The following is a 12,493-nucleotide window of genomic DNA, read 5'->3' on the forward strand; positions in this document are numbered from 1 at the left end:
GGTAAAGTTTGCTAACATCTTGGCTAAATGTTAGGTAGATAGATGCTGTTGAGTGAACAGTTGTTTGATTTATGCCTAGAGGAACAAAGTAGCTAAACTTCCTCCAGGTACAAAGAATTGAGAGGAATAGAGTATAGGAATTAAGAAAAAAAATCTTTAATTAAAATATATGTATGCATATGTATAATTTGATTATCAAAACAGCATTTTTGCAAAAGTCTTATCACATTTAGTAGGCTAATAAATTGCAATTTAGAGCAATTAAGTAACTTCTAGAGACCCAGTCTACCCCAACCACTCTTGTCTCCAAGTTCTTAGAGTGCAGTGTTACCTGCTATGTACATCTTCCCGTATTCTTTGGTGTTTTATTTCATGGTAAGAAACTTAATGTGGTGAATGCCAGTTTGGAGAAATGAGCTGAAATCAGGGTCAAGTTCAGAAAGTAGAGTAAGTGGAAACTCTCAGCACTTACCGGCTCTTGGGTAGGATAGAGGGAGAATGAGAGGGATCTTAATAGCATGGAATGCACAGCCAGCAGCTGAAAGCTTGGAGATTATAATTTTAGGAGAGGACATAGGTTCCAGCTGCTATGGGATGATGAAGAAACAAATGAAGAGGAATTAGGAAGTCGCTTTTGGCTGTGTTCCATGGTCAGCATTCTCCTGGGGCAAGGAGAACATGATATCCCACAGAGCTTGGCCCAAGGAGAGTACTTTGGCCTCACTTCAATGTAGGTGACATAGAAGCCAGTAAATTATTTCCAGAGTCCATCTCAAAATGTTTTGAACCTATTCCTGTGTTTTAATTCCAAGAGTCACTGCTCAAGCCTTCTTTCCCTTTCAGACTGTTGTAACAACCTACTATCTCTTCTCTTGAATATCAATCTCTCTTTATCTTAATGGATCTCCTATATCACTACTAGATAAAATTTCTTAAAACACAGCATTCATCAAACCATTCCTTCATTCCTGAACCTTTGGATTTCATTAAATCCTGAGTTTGAACACTGCCTATGTGACTTTGGACTAATTATTTAACCTTTTGATTTTTTTTTTAATATGGAAAATGGCTAACATGATCATATAGGTTATTTTGAAGATTAAATGAGATTTAGCACAGGAAGTTGCACTTAGCACAATGTTAAATGAAAGGCTGGATAAATACTAATTGCTACTGCAGTTATGGTTAGCACACATACTACAGTTTATTTTAACTGTCATTCTCCCATATAAAATTGGGAATCCTCCAAGGGATTCCTGACACTTCGTACAGGTCTTGGAACATGATAGCAGCATATTTGTTCAGTGAATGGTTAGAACACATTGCTGCATACATCATAAGCATACCTATTAACTGCTCACCCATTACTAACACATTTATTTAAAGAAATTTAACTGTTAGAAGGAGTTCTCCAAATAATCTTACAATATGTATGTCTTATGAAACACTACTCAATTTATCTTGATCTTAACATGATGGAACAAGAGGTTTCTGTTGGGTGTTTGTTTGTTTGTTTGTTTGTTTTTAATAGCAAGCAATATGTGCAAAAAACCTTCGCCTCATTTCTAAATTCTACCTCATTCCCGATCTCAACCTATTCCTTGACACATCTCCAAGTTAGCCTCCTCCAGACTTACCTTTTTTTTCCAGGCTTAACATGGCCATCAGGTTTTATTTTTTTGCCTCTGATATCCATTCATTTGGCAAATTATTGGGAGAGTCTGTGTCAAAAAGAGTAACTACAACAACAACAAACCCTTGAACTATCCCCGGGTGTCCATCCTTTATTCCTGTAATTATTATTCAAACCCTACTACCTCTCAGATTATTGTAGTGATTTACTAGTTCCTGTCTCAAGGACCAATCTCTATCTTGTCTTTCTCTTTTCTAATAGATCCCACATATCATTGCCAGATGAATATTTCTAAAGCACAGCATTTATCACACCACTTCTTAGTACCAACACCTTTACTGGCTCCATTTTCTGTAAAACTAAATGTGCTTTTTTTTCAGTGTGAAATTTGACCTATCCCTTTGAGATTTGATCTCAAGCTGATGGTTCAACCTTCTCTTCTCAATACCTCCCCCATGTTTTCCTTCCTTTCTCTTTGCTCACTAGCCTTTTTCTTTTAATATCACAACCAGTCTGTGTGCCCACAAACCATTCTGGTTCACTGTTCCTGCATAGATGGTGTTCTCTCATCTGCGTGCCCTCTCCGTCCCCTCACCTACTTTTTCTGATGGAAGAACTTTTTGCCCTTCGTAGTTCCATCTAAAATGTACCTCCTTCAGGAAGATTTTTGTGATCTCGCTTCTCTGCCTGATGTTGCACTAATTTCCTCCGAGCCTCACTGGAAAGTGCTTCTGCTTTGAAACTCACATGCACGTAGTTAAAAATGCCTGCTCTATAGAATACAATAAATTCCAGTTTGAAGCCTGACTCTACCTTGTATAAATGATGTAATGTTGGGCAATTACTTTACCTTTCTAGGTATCAGTTTACTTCTCTGTAAAATGGAACTGGTATGTTTATACATTTGATAGGAGTACATGTTATCATGCCAGAAGGCAGTTAGCACATAATAGCTTATAATCATTGAGAATACACTACAATTACTACTACTATTCCATTGCTTTGTATTATTCTTTATTACCTGTCTTAACCTGCTCCTAGGTTATGAACTCCTCAGACATTGGCCTCTGTGTTTTCCCTGCAGAACATCCTCATTGGAACTACTACTCAATAAATATATACATTGAATTCAGGTATATTAAATGAATCCCACCACCATCAACAACAAAATACGTGATTTACTCAGTATATTTTCATCAACAAGACATCATGACCAAGCAGACTTCCATGCCTCCAACAAACTCTTCTGGGAGGTCTTGCTGTCTTCACTTCATCTCTAATACTGTTCTGTATGGCAGACCTGTGCTTTAGTGCCTAAAGAACACCGGCTAATACCTTCTACCCATTTATTGCCCATCATCTTGTCTATGGCACCAGTCATCATGAAGGAAATGTGTTCCTCACTTCTGCAGTACTTAAGAATATTTTCAAAGTCGAGGCGCCTGGGTGGCTCAGTCGGTTAAGCATCCGACTTGGGCTCAGGTCATGATCTCGCAGTTTGTGAGTTTGAGCCCCAGGTCCAGCTCTGTGCTGGAAGCTCGGAGCCTGGAGCCTGCTTCGGATTCTGTGTCTCCCTCTCTCTCTGCCCCTACCCCACTCACACTCTGTCTCTCTCTGTCTCTCTCAAAAATAAATAAACATTAAATTTTTTTTAAAGAATATTTCAAAGTCTCACTGAGGGGGCACCTGGGTGGCTCAGGGGGTTAAGTGCCCGATTCTTAATGTCAGCTCAGGTCATGATCTCAGGGTTCATGGGATCAAGTATCAGGCTTCATGCTGACAATGCAGGGCCTGCTTGGGATTCTCTCTCTCTGCCCCTCCTCTGCCTGTACACAAGCATTATTCTCTCTCTTTCTTTCTCAAAATAGATAAACTTTAAAAATAAAAGTCTCACTGAAGAAATCAGTTGAGAAAAAAATGGAAAGTTTGAGATAATTTCCTTTTAACCCATAAACTTATTCCCTCAAAAAGTTTTAATAATCATCCTAATAGCTGATACTTATTGAACCTTTTGTATATGCCAGGTACTGTGTATATGATGTATATGTTATGTTCTCTAATTTTTCTTAAACCAACCATTCTATTAGGAATTTATCTTTATTTCCTTATAGTCCAAATGAGGAAACTGATACTTTTGGTCTCAGTTTAAATGATTTACTCAGACATCTGGCTCAAAGCCTCCACTAAGATACACTTTCTCTCTCTACTTTCATAAGTTAGTCATGATTTCCCTCCAAAGCAAGATATCCCCCACTACCTACACTCAGTTCTGTCTCTCCCTTACCCTAAGTGAGTGGCCTGTGACTGAGTTGAATAATCTCAATGTTAAAAATGCTGCCCGTTTGCCTTGTGTGAGGAATTGGACCTGTCTGCAGCTCTTGTATTCTTTCCTCAAGCTTCATGTGTTTCTTCTGGATGGAACGACATAGTGAGTTCCTGCAAGGTAGCTGCTCATGACAGGCTCACTTTTAACCTCTTATTCTGTACCTTCACCCAGACTTTTGTCCTAACATCTTATCTAATAACAGGTTCCCAGCAATTACTTGAATCACTGCGGTGGTTGGATCTTAGAACATTTAGCTTGATTAATACTATTGGATTGAATGTTCTGTGACTGTCTGCTTTGGTTTTAGTATGTCTTTAGAAAGTTGTATAAAGTTAGCTGTTTAGATCCGAGCACAGCTTTTAGCTTTTCTCGGTGTAATTTTTTACCCTTTACCCCCGTTTCATTTTGAATCTGTTTTTCACAAGAAGCTGCCAGTTCCTTTTTCTTTCCACTGCTAGAATATCCTCTCCACCTCATTCTCTAAATTTTCCGTTCTCAATCTGCCTCCAAAACGTAAATTAATGTGTATGCTTTCTGCTCGCTGGTCCCTGAACCCTACTCTGTGTTTTGCCTAAACAAATGGCATTAATAGCATATTTCCATGTTGTAGTAAAATCTCACTTTATGAGATTAGAATTCAAATAATTGTGTCTAGCCCTAGTTGCTGTGTTTATCTTTCATGAAAGGTGCATATACAGAGAATGCTGCAGAACTCCAGCAGGTACATATAACACAATAGTTTTGTTCCGCACTTTTAAAATAAATAAAAATATATGGACTCATCTGTCAGGCTTCCTTTTTCAAAAGCTTTTCTTTCCATCTTGGAATAATGGATAGCATTTTATGAAGAGCATGGCAAAACATGGTATGTATAAAACTTATAATGACTTGAAATATTAAATAATATTTAATTCTCTATAACTTCCTGAATATTACAGTCTACAAAATCAAAAGTCTTTTATGATTTTTTTTTCTGGGATAATATTTTTACGATAGTAGTTTAACGTTTGTCACATATCCTTCTTGCCAAATTATTGTGACTCTTGTGTATATAGATAGCATGGGCTTATTCTGAGATATCGAAAACGAGAAACTTACAAAGTATAAATGAACCTTTAAACTGCATCTCCAAAATGGTTGTAGTGTTTTGAAACAAGATTGATTGCTTTAACAAATTATAAGATTAACTTTATTAAGTGAGTGTAAAAATAGAGGATTGTTAGTTCCTAAGGAGTAGGTATCAGCATAATACGTAACATTTATTATGTTTTTTTTATTTATTTATTTTAATTTTTTTTTCTTTTTCTTTTTTTCAACGTTTTTATTTATTTTTGGGACAGAGAGAGACAGAGCATGAACAGGGGAGGGGCAGAGAGAGAGGGAGACACAGAATCGGAAACAGGCTCCAGGCTCTGAGCCATCAGCCCAGAGCCCGACGCGGGGCTCGAACTCACGGACCGCGAGATCGTGACCTGGCTGAAGTCGGACGCTTAACCAACTGCGCCACCCAGGCGCCCCTTTATTATGTTTTACAGGAGGGGTTTTGAGCTAGGTAAAGAAATGTTTGCAAAATAGATAAGAAAAATCATAAAGCCATTCTAGAAATTATTAAGCTGAAATTTTGAACTCTATACTAAACACTTACATTCCAAAAGCCTCAATATAATACATATGAGTGCTATTAGCACATGGATATTTAATACATTTGTTAGGAAAGATTTGTGTTATGTTCTAAGTGCAAAACTATAAAAATACATAATAAAGGTAGAGATAAGAAAAGTTTTAGTGGTTAAATGAGATTTTTGTCTTTGTTTCTAAAAGTCTTTAGAACAGTACCATTACCCTAGAGTGTTAATACTTTGGGTTTACTCTTCCTCAAATACCTACAAATGAACTATAAATTGGTTATTATATAAAAATTGTTGCTTTGTGGCCCATTAAAAGCTATACAACTTTCTCTTCCCAGTAGATATTGTATATTCAGAGCATATAATGTATACCTACATATAGTATTTCATATATATGTGTATTCGTATAATATCTGTATTCTCACACTGAAAGTATCAAGAAGAATCTATTTTATCCCATGATATTATCACTCTAAGATTTGTTTTATTTTTAACTTTTTCTCGAGGCCTCTGATATAACCTGCTTGACTGAACAAGTTTTAAATATATCAGCAATATCTGAGCAAAACTCATTTGAAATTTATTATCAGATTGAAATTCCATCATATTCCACAAATGCTAGAAACTGACATGCTCTTTTTTACAGTTCCTAATGATAATAAGTTTGCAATAGAAACACATTAAAAATAAGCCTAGTCCACTGATGAGAATATATTTAATGTATTTATTTTAGATTGCTGATAATTCAGAGAGCACTAAATGCAGAGTGAATTCATCAGGCATTTTACTTTCTTATGCTGTTCTCAACTTTCTAGCAAGGAGCCAAAATTTCACCATTTTCAATTTGGAACAGAAAAGCATTTGTAACAGCTGTAGCTCTTAATTTGACATCCAGTTTCAGGTCATTTTCATGTAAATAGGAAACAATAGAGACCTGCTTACAATTTCCATAACAGGGATGTTTGCTTCAACTTTATCATTTTTCCTCTGGCAATTTTATTTTCTGTCTGTGGGATTAAAGGAGCCAATAATTGTTCACGGTTATTATTTTTCATCTTCATAAAAACTTGTTAGTTCCGCTCTTTATTACTCAAAGTTTCCCAATGTCTTGTATATTTCAGTCATACACACAATCCATTAATGTTTCTAGCTCATCCTCTCCTTAATCTGGAGTAGGTTAGGCGGGTCAGGCTTTCTATTTCTTTCTATAATACATTTTCCCCAGGCTTTACAACTTCTTTTTCTACCTCTAAAAAAAAGTAGGAGGTGAAAATTTAGAATTGTTCCATTGAATACAACTGATGCCTTACTGAAAGGCAAGTGTAAGTTTTGATTTATAATGCTCTGAACATGCCCATATGTATTACCAACTGTGGCTTCACTGTTGTAAAATGTAATTCTGTGCTTTTTCTGATAAATACATATTTTATTTCAATTTTCCTGTTCTGGAGAGGAGAGCCTACTTTATGCTTAAGCATAGATAGGCTTAATTCCATGTATTTTATCATCTGTAGAGTAATTTCAAGTGTGTCTCAATGGGGAGAAATTTCATTTTTGTGTACATCCTTTTAAATATGTTGATTTATGCAGATTAACTTAAATAGGAAGTTATTTTTGTGGGTCGTTATTTCCATTTGTTTCTCTTCTGGGGAAAAAAAATAGAAATCAGATAGTCTTAAACATTTTTATTTCCTGTATCTCGTGAAAATACCAGCAAATCATATACTCCTTTGATTTCCTCTCTGCTGTGGAATTTACAGTAGTTGTGTTTTTTTTTTTTTTATAATATGCTTCTTTTTTTTTTTTCCCCTGCCCCAGTGATATGACAAGAACAGTGGAGATTTCTGGGGAAGAAGGCCCCTTGGGAATACATGTAGTGCCTTTCTTTTCATCTCTGAGTGGAAGGTAAGATGTTTTCTTTATATCAGAAGCTCATGCTAATGAAAAACTTGACTTCAGCTCATTTTCCCAGACACATTTCAGAAGAGGATTAAATGTATATCTCCGTTATTCAGATAGATACCTCAATATATAATGTCTGTTGGCCACTTACGTGTTGGAAACAAAGTCATTTCCTTATAGGATACAATGGAAAATAAATAATATCTATAACAGTTTCTGCATATCAGTGACATGTAGTAAACAGAATGCTTGGAAAAGATTTTAACGTATTTTTAGGCAAATATTACCACTGAATTTTTTTCATGTTCCTAAATACAATTCAAAAGTGAGTATAGTAATCCAAACTGATATTTCCTGATACTGCTCAGGTATATAGAACTTAGAATAATAAATATTCTAGCTTTATAAGTAGCTGTATCAGAAGCTATGTGTTTTCATGATTTTAAGTATAAGTAAAATGCCATTGTGCTGGTTTTTTTCTAAAATAAAATGTAATCATTTAAAAATAGTATACCACATCCCTTTGAAATTATACTGTAATCATTTAAAAATAGTATACCACATCCTTTTGAAATAATATTGTTAAATCCATAGTGGCAAATGAGAATTTAGATGTCAGCATTTCTTGAAATTCATGTCCACCTAACTGAATATAAAACTTGTTTTACTGATGGAAATGAAAGTATGTGTCTGAGAGTTAATATTACTATTCTTTTAACAACTTTACAAAACTAGTATCAGATATGTCATTGTTCAATAAGATGACTGCCTTTAGCACAGATTGATATTGACAAGGGCTATGTTAAAAGAAAGGGCTTTTCTTAAAAGAAAATCAGTTTCTCATTCATGATATGATTTTAATTAATTTGCTAAATTAATTTTTCTTATATCAAATGCTTCACTGAAAAGGCAGAATGTCTTATTTTAGCGTAGCAAAGCAAAGTCCAGAAAAGTCAGTTGAATTTTTTCAAAGTCATACAAAATCCAGATCCATACCCCCTCATTCCATTGCTCTTTCTAGAGCAAAAATTTTCCCAAAGGTTATATAGTATTCATTTACTGATTCTGAATATTTATTCAGTTCAGTCTGCCACATAGCAGGAAAAGCAGATTTAGTCATGATATTTTGGTTGGCATCATTTTCAGCAGGTAGCCATCTGCTACCTGTAATTGCAAAGTCATCACCTTTTTTTGCAAATAACATCTGATGCCAAGCTCTTGCTGGAATGAATGTTCTCTAAAAAGAAATGAACTGAAAAGCTAGTGGCTCTTATTGTTTCATTTCCTGTATGTGTTAATAAGTGTGTTTATAAATGTTATGGGTTATGGCACAGGACAAGCTGAGGTTGTTTTTGATAGACAGGAAGAGTATTTATCCAGTTGTCATGAGAAATTCTAATGGCTTTTGGCAGAAGTATACTGATAGAGCTTTGTGAAATGCCAGAGCGGTTAAATTACCAGGCCCTTTAGCTTAATGAAGCTGGAATAGAACACAAGATCATCCCAATTTCCAAAACATGAAGAAATGTACGATGTGACAGTCACCATACGTCATTTTCAATAGTTTGGAAAACAGGTTGACCCTATAGACCAGAAATCACCATCTTTTACATCAAATGAGAAAACACACTAAAATGTATTGATTTCTTCCATTCTCCTTCCTGGTTCTGATTTCTAGCATAAGCCCTGAAGAATAGAAAGAGTGTTACACTTGGATTCAGAACAATTGGATTTGAATCTCAGTGTTCTCTCTTTCATAACTTTGAGCAAGTCCTCTAAGCTTGCTCTTGTGAATACCTACTTCACATAAAGGTTATGAGGATTAAATGACATTAAAAATATGAAAACTCCTTGTAAAACACACAACATATGAATGTGTAAATTATCAGTATTATTAATATTATGGTTAAAACGAAAAAGCCTGGTTCACAAGTGAACTTTTATAAGTTCATGGTCAACTGTTTAGTAACTTGGTGAAATAGTTGTATATTTTTTTTTTGCTATCCATTAGTATTATAGAAAGGAAATTTAATTAAAAAACATAAAAAATAATATGGAAGTGGAGACATGAGCCAATAAAAGTTAAGAAGTAATGAGTACAGGCTGAAACAGCACACTTAACTCAACCCATGTGTTTAGATGCAACTGAGTACAGAGCGTGTCACACAAGTGTCTGACTTCATAATGCCATATGGTTTCAGTGTGTGAGCACGGGGGCTGGGGGGGTGGGTGAGTTAAGGTCATAGTGGTATACTTAGTGCTTAATTTCCTTCCTTTTATTGGCTTGTGTCATTATTTTAAATTACAATTTACATTTAATTATTTACTAAGACTACTGTAATTGACTCTGCTTCCAATTTCTCCATATATATATATATATATATATATATATATATATATATATATAGTTTTTCTGTTAGAAAAACACTGCCATACCTGTTGTTGAATAGGAAACCCTGAGTGCAATACAATGGTGGCTGTACTAGATAAGGCCTCAATGGATTCATTAAGTACCATAGCTTAGGGTGTTGAATGCCACTTGTATGGAGGCCCCTTGGCTTGCACAGTAAGAAACAAAACAAATATACACAAAACTGAGTTCTTGCAAAGTAAAAAGCTCTTTCATTTCATTGGCTTAAGAGAAAAAATAATGTAGTTTTGTTTTAGAATTAAAAGCATGAAATCTAATTGTTTTCCAGTAAAGGTAGCATAGTATACCTTAGTTTCCTAGTAAAGACAGCTGAATACGACAGAGAAGAAGGAACGGGTGGGTGAGGATCAACACATAATGCAAGGATAGGACACGTTTGGATAAAATTGCAAAGCTCGTAGAGTGGCCAAGGCCCGTGATACGGTGAGAAAAGCGGAAGAGGTCAAAGAGTGTGGGGTGGGTTAGCTTCTAAACGATTATTAGAAGAAAAAGAAGCAATTGTCCCCCCCCCTCCTTGTTCTGTGGGGCAGTGGTTTTCAGCCTCCTTTATCACTGCTCACGAATGCAAATTAACTGGCTCCTCCCCAGCATTGGTCTTTAAGTCCCCGAGGGCCTTGGTCCGAGAGGACACGAAGACCACAGCCTGCAACTTTGGGTCAAAAGGATAGTGAGAGATTTCTTTTCTTAGCCTTTTCATACTGGTCTGGATGAAATCAAACTGGAGGGAATCCATCCCTTCTGTGGAAAAGAGAAGGCAGGAGTGGTTTGTTGCCAGGAACCAAACTAATAAAATCAGTCAGTTTTACATTTTACCAAAATTACCTCTGACACATGGGTTTTACAGTTGAGCTTATCCTGTCAATAAATTTTTCATGGAAAGTTAGGTTATTTGGATCAGCGAGGTTCACATCGCATACTCCAGCTGTAATATGCCAGCTAAATTGCAACCCAGTGGCCTGAAAGAATTAATTCATCTCCCAAAATGTGAAATTAAATCCTAGGGAGTAACATTACATGACTGATGATGTACTGAATTAAATTAAAGGAAGACTTGAATGCTTGTTAAAAAAATATCGCTTACATAAACGAGTTTATAACCACATGTGAGCCTCCTAATGGATCATGTTATTGTGAATCCACCAAAACAAAAATCCAAAATGTGAACTATTACAGAGTTGTTTCATTTAGGAAGAAACACTATTTTGTTCTATTTCTTCTTCTTCTTCTTTTGCATGTCGACTAGGTCATTTTTTAATATTATGTTATGAGATTAAGGTAGGATTAGTTTCTTAAAAATATTAATTTGAATCTCAGATCCTTTATCAAATAGTAGCTTTGGCCCCGTTTTCTTCCACACAGAATATTGTGAATTTACTAACATAGAACCAGGAATGCAGTGTATAAAACACCCCCTGTACACTTGTGCCCATGACCCTGAGCCTTCCCTACTATAGGTGGCGTGACTGTCTCCTGCATCCACTGGAGTAGAAACCTAAATACCACCGCATGTGCCACCCCTTGCCATCTTCAGATGACACGAGCTCATTAAATGAACTGGGTCCTGGGGGCAAAGGGCTCACTGTGAGGCTGCTCTAAACGGGAAGATGATTTTCTCCTCCACTTTCATTAGAGATTGCCCTTCCTCCATGGATGCCCCTGTTATCCACGTACAAAATTTTCTCATATTTTATTCAGATCTGAGATTTAATACAAAGGGGCTGTGTGATAACATACAAGGCCTGTATACAAAAAAAGAAAGAAAGAAAGAAAGAAAGAAAGAAAGAAAGAAAGAAAGAAAGAAAGAAAGAAAGAAAGAAAGAAAGATGGATGAAGCAGAAAGACAAGAGGATGAGGGACAAGGAGATGGCTGTTTCTCCATGCCCAGCAGATTCCTCTTGGAAAACGTATCTCTCTGTCTTATTCTGGGAACACAGCTAGGACCCTGACATGCCCCAGGAGGAAGCTAGGTCACATGAGAAATAGCTGAAACATACACAAGTTTGATGTCTTAGTTTTGGGTTTAGATACTACCAAAATGTAAGAGTCACATATACACACACACAATCTAATTCTTGATTGCTATCGTTTTCTTTCTCCTGTAATTGACATTTTTTTCAACCCCTTCCCTCCTGATTCTGAGCCACAGCCACAAAGCACCATTAGCCTCCGGCTCTCTTCTCTGAATCCCAACGCTTACTGGTTGAAATTTCAGACAAGTCTTCCCAAAGCCCTGCCCCATCATGTCACCGTCTCCCTCAGAAGCAGTGAGCGGTGACTGTACTGCTCTTTCCAGCCTCATTCAATTGAGTCCATCAACTAGTGTCCAAGGCCCCTCTGTGTGGCTCTGTCCTCCCCATCCAGTGTTGGCTCCCCACATAAACACACAGCCTTCATCCTGCCACCAGGTGTATCCCTTTCTCCCCCTACCTAAATCCTACTCATTCTTCTGAACCAGTTTACATCCCATTCTCCCCCCAGATCCTCCTATGAAGACTGGACTTCTGGATGTCTGTAGGTTTTTGGTTTTTGCTTTTAATTTCTACTGCATGCCAAGCTCATACTGACTCATTGTC

At 36.4% G+C, this 12,493-nt stretch overlaps 1 protein-coding gene across 1 annotated transcript in view; it reads left to right on the forward strand.

Moving 5' to 3' along the window:
• Nucleotides 1–12,493, forward strand: part of PARD3B (par-3 family cell polarity regulator beta) — a 1,010,919-nt gene that overhangs the window by 542,015 nt on the left and 456,411 nt on the right. The window contains exon 6 of the mRNA XM_030325489.1: nt 7,406–7,492. Coding sequence (XP_030181349.1) covers nt 7,406–7,492 — 87 coding nt within the window. The remainder of the gene's footprint in view (nt 1–7,405; nt 7,493–12,493) is intronic.

This window comes from Lynx canadensis, chromosome C1 (genome assembly GCF_007474595.2).
Source record: "Lynx canadensis isolate LIC74 chromosome C1, mLynCan4.pri.v2, whole genome shotgun sequence".
In the NCBI taxonomy this organism is placed as follows: Eukaryota; Metazoa; Chordata; class Mammalia; order Carnivora; family Felidae; genus Lynx; species Lynx canadensis.